General features: G+C 36.1%; 1 protein-coding gene across 6 annotated transcripts in view; it reads right to left on the bottom strand.

The window, feature by feature from the left end:
* The window catches only part of VRK2 (VRK serine/threonine kinase 2), a 103,839-nt gene that overhangs the window by 46,567 nt on the left and 39,940 nt on the right, over positions 1–17,332 (bottom strand). For 5 of the 6 annotated variants that reach the window (XM_042932327.1, XM_042932326.1, XM_042932328.1 and 2 more), the window contains one exon: positions 6,184–6,318. The exons of the other annotated variant lie outside the window; for it this stretch is intronic. In XM_042932327.1, the coding sequence (XP_042788261.1) occupies positions 6,184–6,318 (135 nt within the window). The remainder of the gene's footprint in view (positions 1–6,183; positions 6,319–17,332) is intronic. 6 annotated transcript variants of the gene reach the window in all.

The following is a 17,332-nucleotide window of genomic DNA, read 5'->3' as shown; positions in this document are numbered from 1 at the left end:
TGTTGCATACATATACTTTTGCATCTGTGACAGTACCTACTCTTAAGGCCTTCTGCACAGGCTTAAATAATTTTTTATTAATTTTTCTTGATGTTAATAATTGGAAAAATTGGAGTAAATTCTTTTCAATAGACATCTGAGTGCCAAGCATGATAAACTATTGAGAATCGTATGTTTACAAAAAAACAAAGAAAAACAAAAATGAGTGCATATGTATTGAATGCATATTTATTGAGTGCTTTAGAGAAGTCAAATCATTTAACCCTCATGACCCTAAAAGGAGATTATTTTAAGATGTCTTGAAGATGTGAAAACAGAATGAGTAAAGGTAGGTATTCTGTACACAACAAACTTACAGTAACTGGCAAAGTTGAAAATGAACCTAAATCAGTCTGATCAGAAGTAGAGTTTTTTCCATATATCTCACACAGAGGTAGAGTTTTTTCCATATATCTCATACAAAGGAGAGATGACAGAAGTCTACCTATAGGTCTAAAGGTAACATTACTTTGAGAAAAAGTGTAACAGATTTAAATTTAGTAGCACTTTATTATTTTTTTAATGTTTATTTTTGAGAGAGAGCACGCGCACGTGCGCATGTGCGAGTTGGGAAGACGCAGAGAGACAGGGAGATACAGAATCCAAAGTAGGCTCTAGGCTCTGAGCTGTCAGCACAGAATCTGATGTGGGGCTCAAACTCATGAACCATGAGATCATGACCTGAGCTGAAGCTGGACGCCTGACTGAGCCACCCAGGTACCCCAAAGTTAGCAACACTTTGGAGCAAGGGGAAGTTATTTCTAATTGAAAGACTCAGAGAAAGAAACATTTGTGTTGGGTCTTGACAAATATCTAAGCTTTCCACAAATGGAGATAGGGAAATGAAGTAACACAAGAAGGAAAACCAGAGTATGGGTCAATGCATGTTGGGAGTGCAGAGGCTACTGGAAATACAACAAAAGCCAGAAAAAAACTGGTTATCATCAGTTTACAGAAAGCTTCCAAAACCATGCTAAGAAGCTAGAACACAATTTTAGTATGCAAATACAAGTCACCAAAGGCTTCTGGCAAGGAATAATATTATCAGTACTGGCAGCACCATGATGAGGAAAGGGAAGCAGAGAATTCGTTTGGGAGAATATAACAATAGTCCGGGCAAAGGGTGATGGGAGGGTGGACTAGGGCACTGGTGTACAAAAGAAGGGAGACCACGGAGAACCACAGTTACTAGATAAGTGGATCAATGACAACTCTAAGAATGGTATGGTTGGCTGGTAAGGGAGGATTCGATGAATAAAGAATGCAGAGGAGGAAGAAGAAGTTTGGAAAAAAAAATGATTTATTCATTTTTGTACCAAAAATAAACTGGTTGATTGGTGACTAACAACCTCACCCAACCAGTTCCTGATTCTTTCAGTTTATGCAAATTTGAGGGACACGCTCATAGTTGATGAAAAAAGTAAAGAACCTCTTTCCCAACAAGAGTCAAATCTGGCACCTTTCTGCTGCCCAAGCAACTGGGAATCCTAAGCAGCCACACTGGCTCAAATGGAAGCATTTCTCAACACTTGATGTGATGGACAGGAAAGATGTCAGCTGGAGAAGGGGTGCAAGAGATTATGGAGCTGAGAGAGAAGCAAGAAGCAAGACACAATTGTGAGCAAATATCACTGCTCAGTGACCACCCATTAAACCACGTTACTACTTTACCTCCACTTTGCATTTTCAGTATACATTAGAGATATACATTTAGCCCCCAAGATGGAATTCACTTTTCAAGAACTTAAATTTTTGTTATACAATCTCGTGTCTTACCATTTTTCACGCTATTTTATACAATTAAATCTTTTTAACTGGCACACCTTGCCGCATCAAGAAATGTGTCTCTTAAGCTCTCGTTGGAAATTACACTATGGAGAGAGATAGTTACTATTCATGACTTTTTAAAGTGGAAACTTAAAAAAAAAAAAACACTCTTAAAACTCTAGCAAGAACATAGTCTTAGTCAGCAACTTTAAACACATTTTTTAAAAAGCCAGCATTTATCTTATTTGAATAGGGTATAATATTTCCCTATTCTATCAACAAGATACAATAGTGTGAAAATCTTCACAGTAAACTAAGTGCTTATGAACTAATGAAAATCTCTGCATGCCAAAGCAGGAATGAAGCATGCAATGTGTAAGCAACATGGCTCTGTTCACAAACATCACTCATGTCTGTTAAAAACCGACGTGTAACCTCATAGATGCTACTATGTTTTGATATAAACCCGTGCTTTTTATTCTCTTATTGTCCAGTACTTTGTTTTTCAGCTTCTCTTTTTGTTTTTCTTTTTCTTCTTGTTTTTGCCAGTAATGTTGCATCACCACTACAGTCTAGACGAAATAATGCAACTTTTAAAAGGTTCCGACTTACTTTTCAAATGTGATGCTTATTAGAATCAGCATGAAATGTATTTTTCAAAACTATAGTCTGACCTTATCTGAGCTGTAAAAAGTCTGAAGCTTCTGTTTTCTGATGGCTGCAACATGCGATTATTCTTAAAAAAAATGTGCCTTCTATGTTGGAGGTTTTTCCCTCTTAGATCTCATAACTACCTACTCTACTTCAAATCTGGAATTTTATCCTGTTTTCTTTATATGTAACATTCACTGAGAGTGAGAGACTTAAAGACACATCCATGAGGTTAACATATGAAGAGATGGCAGACGAGCTATGCCTCTTATCATCATCTCTTTATGGCATCTACTGCTCCGTCAGGCTCAAGTCTATGGTTCCTTTAAATGGAACTATAAATTCAAGCATCATAACAAAATCCTGAGAGGCACTTAGCAGTATTCTAAATGATATTAGCATTTTGAACCCATGACCTGTTTTTCTATTCCAGCTTAGTTTTTTTTTTTCCCCTAAGCATTATGTGAAAGCCTATTTGATCAAATAGGGCTGTGACTTAATATGCTTTCCAGACTTTGGGGGAAATTCCCTCAATAGTTCATATGCTAGCAATTGCTTCTTTACTAAAAATGCCTTTCACCCACAAAAGAAAACCTTTCCAATTACAGTCTCTTTCCAATTTGTCCTTCTGACACAAGTTCTCAAGAATTGTATGAAAGAACGTACAATACCCTTTCTTTCTAATTTCCAACGTGCTATCAAAGCACATAATTTGTGTCTGTCCTTTAACAAAATAAATAGGCAATGGAAGAGGAGAATCTGAATTGCATCCAATTTATGGTTTTCCTTTTTGTCTAAATCAAGTCTGAACTTAAGAGTTTTCAGCATGTCAGTAAGCATTCTCAGTGCTTGGTATATCTGTAAATAGTAGATACTCCAAAACGTTAGCTGATATAATTTAACTGTCATTGCTATAATATTATAAACAGGTTCACCACATGGAAGCTGTATCTACATAAAACACAGCTATCCAACATTAAAAATAGCCACCTGTTCTACTTTAACTGTAAATTCCAATGATTTCAAAGACAGTATTTGAGGTTGCCGACACCAACGCCATTCTTACATGCACAGTCCCTTGGGGTTCCAGTTTTTTAATAGCCTCTAAACAGGGGTACATCTTAACCCATCCAACTTATGCAGCTTAATGAGTTGATTCAGAATTCAAAAAGGCCATCTTCCTATAATAACTAAAAACAAAACAAAACAAAATAAAACCCCTATATATAGCCTTTTGTGAATCAGGATGCTCAAATATTCTTTGGTCAAGTATGCATCTGGCCTTCAGAAATAGAAATAATATGACCAATGGGACTCAGTAGGCACTCAATAAGCTTGTATTGATTATAGGAAAACACTAATTTTTCAACAGCATTAACTCTCTTGGGAACCATATTCTTGGGGATAGGTAATTTGTTAAATGGGCCATCCTATATTTACAGTGCATACACACTCGTAAATGTAAAATCTTTTCCCTTACATAGAAAATAGACCCTGGGTGTTCTGTTCCAAACAACTTGAAGGACATCTATCATTAATCTACACACCTGGGGAGAACTACACTTATTACATCCAATTAATTACCATCTTCTTAATATTTAACCAGAACATCATTATATCTTTTTTCATAAATCTAAAGAATTCTTGGAGAGCAAAATAAGATACGGTATTCTTTCAGCATAAGTATAAAAATAATAAAATTATTTTCTAGCTATTATTTACTGAGTGCTTATTATGTGCCTGATATTTGCCTAAGCCTTTCACATTTTAAATCATTTGATTATTAAAATACCTCTTTGAAGGAAGTTCTCTTATTAGCTTTAGATGTGGAAACAGCACAGGCAGGTAAAATAATATGGCAAAGAAAACAGAGCTAGTAAGAGGCAGGGCCAGAACTCAAAGCCAGAGAATCTGATTCTAGAGCTCATATCCTCAAACCCTCAACTATTTCTACACTGAATCTGTATTGAAAGTTATGCAAATAGTTGCCATCTTTTTCTAATAAAACCTTTTTGCCTGGGATTAGGAAAAGGTAAACCACCCTTTTTTAGTATCTTCTGAACAAGGACATTTATTTATTTTTCTAAAGGTTCTTTTTTTTAAGAAGCAGGGGAGATGGGAGCAGGAGAGAGAGAGAGAAAGAGAGACAGAAAGAGAAAATCTTAAGCAGACTCCATACTCAGTGTGGGAGCCCAGTGTAGGGCTTGAACCCATGACCCTGGGATAATGACCTGAGTTGAAATCAAGAGTCGGATGCTCAACTGACTGAGCCACCCAGGTGCCTCTAAACAAAGACATTTAGTTCCAGATAAAACAAGCAGTCTATTATCATGAAGATTCCACCACACATGGTCAAGAATTAACTGCCTGAGATCCCATGTATAAGAATAAATTATGTTAGAAACACTAAGTGATTTGGCCCAGCCTGGAGTGGCCCTAGGCAAAACAAAAGTACCCTAGGGTACTTCTCTTTCCCCTCTGTTCTTAACTTTTTCCTCTTTCCGTTTTTTCCCCCCTATCCTGGTGCCTGAATTTTTTATTAAAATTGTTTGGAAATGTTCTTATATCAACTTCCACCCAAAGATTTGTCTATGTTCCTGTATTAGTTTTGCAGGGCTACTGCTATAACAAGGTACCACAAACTGAGTGGCTTAAACAATAACAGAAATATATTATCTCATAGTTTTCGAGGCTACATGTCTGCCATCAAGGCGTTTGCAGGGTTGATCCCTTCTGAGGGATGTGAGGGATAATCTGTTCTATGCCTCTCGCCTAGCTTCAAGCGATCTCAGGTGCTCCAAGGTTTAGAGGAGGCATTCTTCCTATTTCTTCACACTGTCTTTCATCTCTTCATGTCTGGTTTCTCTCTGTGTCCAAGTTTCCCCATTTGTAATATCAACCATACTGGATTAGGGCCTTCTCTAATGAGCTCTTGGTAACTCAAAAAGACCCTATTTCCAAATAAGGTCACATGCACAGATGCTGGGGGTTGGGACTTCAACATCTTTTGAGAGGACACAATTTAATCCAGAGCAGCCCCTATTTCTCAGTTTCTCTTCATGGATATGCTGGCAGAGCTCTATCTCTAAGAAAACACTGATAATGGCAATATAAAGTACTAATGATCTCTTGACACTGGATAGATTTCTCCCAGTAGGAATTTAGTTGCTATATGTTACTGTACTCTATCCAGCTCTACTTGGTTGGCTTTGCCTGTTACTCCTGAACATCGAATGACTAATTAATCAATTCATTTATGCATTAACCTATTCAATTACTCACTGTTCAGTCATCATTTATTTATTGAGTGCTTATTATATGCCATGCTCTGTGCCAGCTGCTGGATACACATCAGTGAATAAAACATAATCTCTGTTTTCTTGTATACAAGACTAGAAACTTGCTCTCCTGATGGACATTTAACTGAGAGAAATACGCTCACGTGGTTCTGTACCAGTAGTTTCCTAAGTGAGATTTGTAGCTTACAACCAGTCCTGTCCAGGAAGTAAGAGGCTATGAGAGCTAAAAGGGGTCCAAGAGATCTCATGATCTACATCACTCAATTTATAGAAAGGAAAATTAGAGCACAGAAGTCTACTACAATAAGTAATTTTGTAAAAAGGAAAAAAGTGTTTAAGTACAATTAGAATAAAAATTGCTTATATTCCCATTTTCTAATGAATTTTAGGAGAAAGGAGAAAGAAAATAGAACGTATAAAATCATACCTGACATGAAGGAATGATGTTAATTTTGTTAAGTAATAGCATGGTGATAATACAGTGAATTGTCCTCGTTTTTTGAAAATGCATACATAAGTATTTAGAGATAAGATGACATGGTATCTGTAATTGCTTTAAAACCTTTCAGCCAAAAAATAGATAAAATAAAATTTCAGAATGTTAATTTTTAAATCAAAGTGATGGGTATCTGGAGTTCTCTATTATTCAGTATGTTTCAAATTTTTCAAAACAAAAGGTTAAAAAAACTGTATCCTCCTAAAGGCACAATTATCTACTTAACAGGTTCTCACTTGTCTCAGAGTCCCAGCACTGGGAAATAAGCTTCACAAAATATTAATTTTAAATATGGAGACCATGGCTTCTAAATTATAATTATTATGCTGTTTTCTTCAATATTTTCCATTCATCACCACCTTTCAATAACACTCCAGTAGTATATATTCATATTACTGTCATTTGCATAGTATTTTGAGTATGAATTATTTCTTTTTATATGGATCTAATCTGATTTAAAATCAGACATCTTAATATACACATGTTAAGAATAAATTTTGATAATAGGAACACTATTCAGTATCAGATAACAGAGCTAAAATACATTTGATTACTTCAATGATTTTAAAGTAATTTAATCAGAATGTAGTAAAACATAGCAGCATTAAACATTAAAGAATGTTAGATTGAAATAAAATTTGGAACTGACTTTATTTTTATTTGACAAATCATACTGAAAAAATCTCCAAATAGTAAGTTTGTAAAACTAATCCATGAGTAGAGATACACACACGGTATTAAATCTTAAAAACATATTCAGATGACAAATTATGTTGAGACAAAAAAAATTCAGTGAAAGTGTGTATTTTACAAACAATTCCATTAACATAAAACTCATAAAATTTTAAAAGTTCAAGTAACTAAAATCATAGGAATAAATTTCAAAGTCCCTTTGCTCAACTAAAAATGTAGAGCAGAACCTCACTAGGAAGAAAGAAAATGACGTGCATGCTATTGCACGTTACAAGTGACTATAAACACCACGTTATTTAATCTACAGTATGATCCTATCCACGTGATACCAAAATACTTTAAAGTAGCCTTACCAGCTGTACCATCTGGTAATATTATGGTATCATCAAGCTAAGACATACAATACCACTCCAAAGATAATGAAACACAGAAGTATATCACCAGGACTAAATTTTATAAATGTTCAACAAAGGAAATGCTGCCTCTAAAAATGGTACCATATTATGTGCATATACCATGAAAAATTCTTACAAACACACATTTGCACTCCATCTTACAAGAAACTGTAACTGATAAATGGATTATGTTAGAATTCCCTCTAGCAAACAGCGAACAAGCAACTTTAATGAGGCTTATGACCCTACCCTATGGATGAAAGTGAGCATTTTGCCACCAGATACAGGTCAGGTACTACAATTCCCGCTCCCAGATCATTAAGGTTTTTTTGTTTTGTTTTGTTTTGTTTTTCTAAATTTGAGCTTTTTAACTTCCTTAGCTATGCAACAATAAGTGGACGCTTTGGAAACATTGTAAGAAACATTACCTTCTGCAATGAGCATTAAGCATTTGGAAACATGTTTTCAGAGAATCACAGAATTTTAGAGCTAGAAGGAAATTTTAATATCACTCAGTCAAAGGCTTACATTTTATAGATTGGAGAGCTAACATCCTCACAGGTTAAATCATTTGCCGAAGGCTGCAAGCCTGCTCAATGTTAGGGCTGAGTCTGAAACCTCATCTCCTGACTTTCGGTCCAACACAACTCCCAGTAGTCAAGCAAGTGTTTTTAAAAATCACAGGTTTCCTAAGCCATACTCCAGATGCTGACACGCAGAACTGTTTTCTCCACCTGTGAGGGCCTTTCTCTTTCACTTACCAGGCAGCTTTGGGACAGAGACACATGGAGTGTGGTGGGGTGGAGGCCCTGAAGAGTCAGGGTGCTCTGGGCACTAAGAGAGATGACAGGCATTGCATCAAGACTATCCTTTCGTCCTGAGAGGTCAATAAAGTATTTCCTGAGGGGTAATTACAGAAGCAACACTAACCTAGATGCTGTGAGAAATACAAGAGAAGGGAAGTATACATATCTACATGTCTCAAGGAGTCCATTATAGTTCATAAGACAATATGAAACAACTAAGACTTGAGGGCTCATGTGTTTAAAAAAAAAACATTAGAAGCTAAAGGAAATTGGGAATCAGTATAAACCAGAATCATCAAGAAAGACTTCATGTAAAAGCAGGGTTATAAGCTGGTGCATGAAAAAATGATGTGCTTCCATTAAAAGATGCTCAACATCACTGATCATCAGGGAAATGCGGAAATGCAAATCAAAATGACAGTGAGATATCCCCTCACACCTAAAATCAACAACACAAGAATGACTAAAATCAACAACACAAGAAACAACAGGTGTTGGTAAGGATATAGAGAAAGGGGAACACTTTTGCACTATTGGTGGGAATACAAACTGGTGCAGCCACTCTGGAAAACAGTATGGAAGTTCCTCAAAAAGATACAAATAGAACTACCCTACGATCCAGGAATCGCACTACTAGGTATTTACCCAAAGAATACAAATATGCCAATTCAATGGGATACATGCACCCCAATGTTTATAGCAGCAGCATCTATAATAGTCAAATTATGGAAACAAGGCAAGTGTCCACTGACTGATGAATGGATAAAGACGTGGTAAAGAGTGCCTGGATGGCTCAGTTGGTTAAGTGTCTGACTTTGGCTCAGGTCATGATCTTGCATGTGGGTCTGAGCCCCACGTGGGGCTCTGTGCTGACAGCTCAAAGCCTGGAGCCTGCTTTGGATTCTGTGTCTCCCTCGCTCTCTGCCCCTCCCTCCCTCCCTCCCTCCCTCTCTCTCTCTCTCTCTCTCAAAAATAAACATTAAAAATGTTTTAAAGATACACACATATATACAACATACACACACACACACACACACACACACACACACACACACACACACAAATGGAGTATTACTCAGCCATAAAAAAGAATGAAATTTTACAACTTACAATGACATGGATGGAGCTAGAGAATATTATCTAAGTGAATTAAGTCAGTCAGAGAAAGAAAAATACCATATGATTTCACTCATATGTGGAATTTAAGACACAAAACAAATGAACGAAGGTAAAAATAGAGAGAGAGAGAAAACAAGAAACAGACTCTTAAGTCTAGAAAACAAACTGATGGTTACCAGAGGGGAGGTGGGGGGGGTCATAAGGGTGATGGGGATTGAGGAAGGCATTTGTCATGATGAGCACGGTGTATTGCATATTAAGTGTTTATACCTGAAACTAATATTGCACTGCATTTTAACTAACTGGAGTTGAAATAAAAACTTTAAAAAAATGATGTCCTTCTAATCAACAAAGTGGCCTTTTACAGGTGGGACATCAACTGCACCTCTGAAATAGAAAGATATAAAAAGATGTGCACAAACCCTGATTTTAACTGATGTGCCTCACCTTTTTTCACTAATGACACTGTCAGATACAGCCAAGTGGGTGGTACTCCATGGCAAAACCACCACTTGATGTCATTTCTGGTAATGCCATTTTAAGCAATGAAATAAGAAAGGCACATTCATTCTCTAAATATCATAATGGCACCCATAAGCCTCATTGCCAGTAATCAGTTGTACAACGCCATATCATACTTCAAAGTCAGTGAGCTTTCTAAACAGAAGTTAGGAAACTTAAGTAGTCTAAGAGGATGTTGCCTACTTATCTATCAGGGAAGTATAGATTTAGAAACATAATGTTATTTAAAGAATATAACAGGGGCTGCTGGGTGGCTCAGTTGGTTAAAAGTCCAACTTCGGCTCAGGTCATGATCTCGCAGTTCTTGAGTTCAGGCCCCGTGTCGGGCTCTGTGCTGACAGCTCAGAGCCTGGAGCCTGCTTCAGATTCTGTGTCTCCTTCTCTCTCTGCCCCTCCCCAATTTGTGCTCTATCTCTGTCTCTCAAAAATAAATAAATGCAAAAAAAAGATAAAAAAAAAATATAACATAATTTTCAACAAAAAATGATAAAGATGACAAAAGAAAGAAGGTAAATGGTGTACACTTTGGGAGTCTTCATAATACCAAATTTGGAAAGTATCAGATGAGTTATGAAGAAATGGACAATATGCAATGAAGACATAGGGAAAAAGAAGAATAAAATAATCTACAATGAGCTAATTCAACTCTCAGTGAGGTTACCTGTCTGATTTTAAGGAAAAACACTGTTTGATCAATGTCTGAATAGTATTTGAAGAGATTTTTTTTTAAAAAACACAGTAAAATGAAAACAGCTCAGAACATCAAGTGTGCCCCCAATGGACTACCCAGAACTTTATTTTGACTATCATCCTTATCAGGACCCTTTCTTTCCATCTTAACTAAAATGGCTGTTTCTACTCAACACCTCTATTTCCTAAGTTTATCTCAATCCTTACAACTCTACTGCTTTGACAAAGGTTGTATAAATGTCAACATTTTTGGCTTTTTCTGTTGCCAAATCATTCAACAATGTCTTCCCTCTCTGCTATTGAATCTCTTTTTCCAGTAGTTTTTTCTCTCCATTAAACAGCTTATTGCTCAAAGTTCTTTTCGCCATAATTTTAACTCAAAATATACATGAAGGGTGAATTAATATTTAAAACTATAATCCAAGAAAACTTTCTGAAAATAAAAGAATCTATATATCAAAAGGGCCCACCAGACATCTGGGAAAACCAATACAAGATGATCTACTCTAAACATATCCTGGTAACACCATTAGACATTATTAGTAAAGAAATAAAAATCCTAAAGGTAGCAAGGGAAAAAGAACAAATAACATATACTGGTAAGAGAATTAAACTAGCAGCAGATTCTTAAAAGCAACATGCAAAACAAGGCAACAACAGATTAGCATTTTCAAGAGATTCAAGGAAAAACATGTGAACTAAATATTTTAAATCCATTCAAGCTATCCCTCAGGGATCAATGTTATTGAAAAAGTGTAACACACGCCAGGGTATTTTGTACCCTTGGGCACTTCTTGAGCAATCAAGTTACTAAAGCATTAGTTTCATCCAATCTAAAGATGAGTAGGTAACTCTGGTAAAAGGACAGAGAGATGAGCATTTAATATACTTAATTATATCTAAGACCAAAACAAGGCTGGTGATAAATGAAGAATATACAAGTGACCCATGTTCTGACAAGGTAAAGTAGTAGGACTAAAAACCAAGAAAACAACATTGAGGGAAAGAGGAAAGTAAAATAAACAATAGTGAATTAGTAGTAGGTGAAGTAAAACTACCATAAAAGACTATCATAGTAGCAACAAAAGGTTAAATATGGATAAAGTGAGCCAAAAGCATCTTTAAAAGGTATAGATACCAAGGCCAATCACTACAACAAAAATATGAGCTTTCATAAATAGTCCTCCCACCCAAAGAAACCTTAAAGAATAAGATCAGAGAAAACACATATGAAACAGAGCAAATATAGATAATGAATATTTACCAAGTAGCACAGCAATGATCTTTATTAAATAAAAACTACAGAACTTGATTCTGGCCCTTGAGGCCACATAGAAACACACTAATAACAGAAGATTTTTAAATACCACTCTTGGTCAAAACAAATCAAGTGAACAAAAACTAAGTAAAGGTATAGATGACATAAATAATATAGTCAATAAGATAGAACTTTTGGACAGATATTAAACTATACACTATAAGAATACAGACTACCTTTTTCTCAAACAGACATGGAATACTGACAAAAGCTGACCTTCTTCTAAGTCACCAATAAAGGCTTCAGGGCATTCCAAAGAGTAAAATTGTCAGAGTAAACAATATCCTGATCATCTTGTTACAAGTCTAGAATTTATTAACAAAAGTTTTAAAAAGGTCCTTCTACATGAAAATTTAAAAACCTGCTGCTGCACAACTTTTTGGTGAAGAAGCAATACAAATCTTCTAAAAGATAAAGATAATAAAAAACATATTAAAATTGATGAGTACAACATAAAGCTGTGACCAGAGGAAAAATCATGGCTTCAAACACTTAGAGAAATAAAACAATTTTTAATGAAAATAAATGAAATAGATCTGAAACTGAAGACCAAGTAAAAAAAGAAAAGGGTGAAATAAAAAGATGATAAGAAATGACATAATAAAGGCAAAATCAGAAATTAATGAGATAGAAAAAGGAAAATATTTCTCAGTAATCAAATCAGAATCCAAGTGAGTTGAAAAAGAAACACCTTTATTAAGGCAGAAAAAAGGAAGAAAGAAATAATAAAAAATAACCAGAGGGAAACAACCATTGAAGTAGAATAAATTTAAAATTCAGAAGAGACTAACTACAATGCGTAACACCGTAGAAATACATTTGGAAAAAAAAAAAATACATTTGGAAAACTAGACAAAATGGATAACTATCACAATTGACCCATGTAGAGATAAAAAGCTTAAACAGTTCCATAGGAAGAGGTAGCTACATTACAAGGAACTGCCTCATAGAAAAACAGCAGAACCAGATGATTTCATATTCAAAAACCAATTGGTGCCAATTTAATAGAAATGGTTCTAGAATATAGGAAATGAAGTAAAACTTACAAATTCTTTTTATGAAATATAATGCTGATACCTAAATCTGATAAAAAAAAATAGTACAAAAATAGAAAATTACAGATCAACATCACTTACAAATACCTATATGAAAATACTACATAAAATATTAGTGAACATACCTCAACACCATATTAAGTAAATAATGTACTATAACAAAGTGGGATTTATTCCTGGAAAGTAAGGTTGATTCAATATTAGAAGCACAGTGGTATATCACACCATATTAACTGATCTGAGAAAAATGTGTAATTATTTCCATACACACTAAGTAAATCTTTGATGAAATTCAATACCCATCCCATAAAATGAAAAAATCCACTCGAGAACATAGGAATTGATGGTGATTTCCTTGATATGACTATAAGGACACACACATGTACACACTCACATACATATACGTAGGCACACCTTAGTCCTAAAGCCAGCATCATATTTAATGGAGTAAACTTCAGGCATTTCCATTAAGATCAGGAAGAAACAGGATAATCACTATTTTCACTACTATTTACTACATACTGGATATACTAGCAATACAATTAATTAGACAAAAGAAATCAGAGATACAAGAACCGAAAGACAACTATATCTACTTGTGTCTGAAATGCTTCCTAAGAAAACCCTAGATAATCATTACTAAAACTACCTCAAAGTCAATAAATTAATAGGATATAAAGTGAATATATAGAAATCAACAGGGGCGTCTGGGTGGCTCAGTCGGTTGAGCGTCCAACTTCAGCTCAGGTCACGATCTCGCGGTCTGTGAGTTCGAGCCCCGCGTCGGGCTCTGGGCTGTTGGCTCAGAGCCTGGAGCCTGCTTCGGATTCTGTGTCTCCCTCTCTCTCTGCCCCTCCCCCATTCATGCTCTGTCTCTCTCTGTCTCAAAAATAAATAAATGTTAAAACAAAAATTAAAAAAAAAAAGAAATCAACAATGCACATATACACAAACAATAATCACTTAGAAGATAAAATAGTAGAGTAAAACAGCAGTGACAATACCAACAAAAGTGGTTTAATCTTTAAGAATAAGGGTAGCAAGAAATATAAAAAACTTAATATGAGGAAAAATTAAAATACTCAAGAGGGGCGCCTGGGTGGCTCAGTCGGTTAAGCTTCCAACTTCAGCTCAGGTCATGATCTCGCAGTTTGTGAGTGTGAGCCCCACATCAGGCTCTGTGCTGGAAGCTTGGAGCCTAGAGCCTGCTTCGGATTCTGTGTCTCCCTCTTTCTCTGCGCCTCCCCCACTCACACTGTCTCTCTCTCTCTCTCTCAAAAATAAATAAACATTAAAAAAATTAAAAAAAAATACTCAAGAGATAATAAATGTAATACTGATGAAATACAAAATCATTCCTTGCTGTTGAAAAGCATCTATACATCATAAAGACGTCAGGTCTTCCCCAAATTAATTTAAAAATTTAACAAAATGCCAATAAAAATGCCAACATGTATTTTTTTTTAACGTTTATTTATTTTTGAGACAATGCAAGAGACAGAGTGCAAGCCGCAGGCACTCTGAAGAGAATCTGAAGCAGGTTCCCGGCTCCGAGCTGTCACCCCAGAACCTGACGCAGGGCTCGAACTCACGAACCACGAGATCATGACCTGAGCCAAAGTCAGACCGTTAACCGACTGAGACACTCAGGCACCCCAGCCAACATGTATTTTTTAAATGAAGCTAAACAAAATAATATAGAAACTATAAATATCTAGAGTAATACTGAAAAAGAAAGCTACAAGGCACAAAGCCTCATCAGATATTAAATTATGTTATAAAGCCTCAGATATTAATGCACTAGTATTATAATTAAACATAATTATACAAACCAGAAGGATTCAGTAGAAAGTACAGAAATGAACTCAAGTACATATGGAAGTTTATGATAAAGGTGGCATCTAATATCACTGAAGGCAAAAAAAATTTTTTTCAAGTTTGTTTCGAGAGCAAGAGAGAGCGCAAGCAGGAGAGAGGCAGAGAGAGAGGGAGAAAGAGAGAATCCCAAGCAGTACCCACACTGCCAGCACAGAGGCCAATGCGGGGCGCAAACTCAAGAACCGTGAGATCATGACCTGAGTTGAAATCAAGTCAGACACTCAACCATCTGAGCCACCCAGGTGCCCTGAAGCAAAATAAATAAATTAATTAATTAAATAAAATAGCATTGGAAAAACTAGAAAATCATTTAGAAAATGACAACACTGAGTCAACACTTCTTCCATGTAAAAGAATAAACTCTAAATTAATAAGAGATTTAAATATAAAAAATGAAAATATACAATTAAATTCATATAAAATCTCTCTGTGGAGCAAGGTTTTTAATCATGCTTGAATACCCATAGTAAATAAAAAATTAATAATTTGATCGCATTAAAAATAAAGTTTCACCTTCTATGTGGCAATAAAACATCACAAATATAATCAAAGGACAGAAGGCAAATTGAAAGAACATATGTGTAAAATCTATAATAGATGATGGGCTTATATATTTAAAGAACTCTTCAAAAGAGAGGGAATAAAAAAACAAAAAAAAAGAGAGAGAAACAGGCAAAAGACATGAGCAGACATTTCACGTACACACACACAAATTATTTAAAACTAGCCCTTTTTCTAGTATCCAAGATCTATAAAGAACTCACCAAATTCCACACCTGAAAAACAAATAATCCAGTGAAGAAATGGGCAGAAAACATGAGTAGAAGAACTTCTATTAACATGAATAGAACTTCTCTAAAGAAGACATTCAGATGGCCAACAGGCACATGAAAAGATGCTCAACGTCACTCCTCATCAGGGAAATACAAATCAAAACCACACTCAGGTATCACCTCACGCCAGTCAGAATGGCTAAAATGAACAAATTAGGAGACTATAGATGCTGGAGAAGATGTGGAGAAACGGGAACCCTCTTGCATTGTTGGTGAGAATGCAAACTGGTGCAGCCACTCTGGAAAACAGTGTGGAGGTTCCTCAAAAAATTAAAAATAGATCTACCCTATGACCCAGCAATAGCACTGCTAGGAATTTACCCAAGGGATACAGGAGTGCTGATGCATAGGGGCACCTGTACTCCAGTGTTTATAGCAGTACTTTCAACATTAGCCAAATTATGCAAAGAGCCTAAATGTCCATCAACTGATGAATGGATAAGAAATTGTGGTTTATATACACAATGGAATACTACTGGGTAATGAGAAAGAATGAAATATGGCCTTTTGTAGCAATGTGGATGGAACTGGAGCATGTTATGCTAAGTGAAATAAGTCATACAGAGAAAGACAGATACCATATGTTGTCACTCTTATGTGGATCCTGAGAAACTTAACAGAAGACCATGGGGGAGGGGAAGGAAAAAAAAAGTTAGAAAGGGAGAGAGCCAAACCATAAGAGACTCTTAAAAACTGAGAATAAACTGAGGGTTGGGGGGGGGGGGGGGGGGGGGGGGGTGGAGTGATGGGCATTGAGGAGGGCACCTGTTGGGATGAGCACTGGGTGTTGTATGGAAACCAATTTGATAACAAATTTCATATTAAAAAAATAATAAAAAAAAATAAAACTAGCCCTTTTTGCTTTTGGCAAAAAAGGAATACAGTGACTGGATTTACACTGCCACTGCCTGAGAGAAAATGCATAAAATGAAAGATACAAATGTTTTGGATATTAAATAGGCAGCATATGACTGAGATCCTTGAGAAAATGAGGGAAAAAAAGATGAGTTGAGTCCCACAGATGCCCCAGCTTTCTGCCTGGTGACAATTCCAAACTCAAGAACAGGAAGGGAAATCCTAACGGCAGTACAGCAATCCTGACGACACAGTCATTGAATCCAGCGAGGCTCCCAAAGAGCCTGAAATTGCAGAGAGGAGTTTAGAATAAGAGAAGAGGGAGCTACATGGGGATGGGGGTAGGGGTAGGGGTAGGGGTAGGGGTAGGGGTAGGGGTAGGGGTAGGGGCAGGGGCAGGAGGGGAGGAAGTTCCAGAAAAATCTGCCTAAGGATCTCCTTACCTGTAGTATAAAAGGTGGAGCCAACGACCAATAGGAGTAGGGAGAAGAATAACTCCCAGGGTTCACAAAGAGCTGGGAGTTGAGTTCTGACCAACCAGAGTTAAGTCCTCACACGGAATTCCATTAGAAATCACAGAACTTCACAGCATAGAACCAGGAATAAACTATCCACAGAAGTAAAGGCTACTATAGACTCATTTTAGCAAAGCTTAAAAAATAGCCTCAAAATGAACATACTGTCTCGAAGAAATTAGAGATTGATTAGATTAAAAGAAGGGAGAAGCTATATAATGTAAACATTAATCAAAAGAAAGGGGTGTGGTTATATTAATATCAGACAAAGTTGAACAAGTAATATTACTAGCTATAAAAGCAAGAAATGTACTAGCTATAAAAACTCACAATCTCAATCAAAATCCTTGCAGGTTTTGGGACAGAAATTGACAATTCTGTCCCAAAATTGACTGATTCTA

This window comes from Panthera leo, chromosome A3 (genome assembly GCF_018350215.1).
Source record: "Panthera leo isolate Ple1 chromosome A3, P.leo_Ple1_pat1.1, whole genome shotgun sequence".
Taxonomy (NCBI): Eukaryota; Metazoa; Chordata; class Mammalia; order Carnivora; family Felidae; genus Panthera; species Panthera leo.
This window is presented reverse-complemented; position numbering and strand designations above follow the sequence as displayed.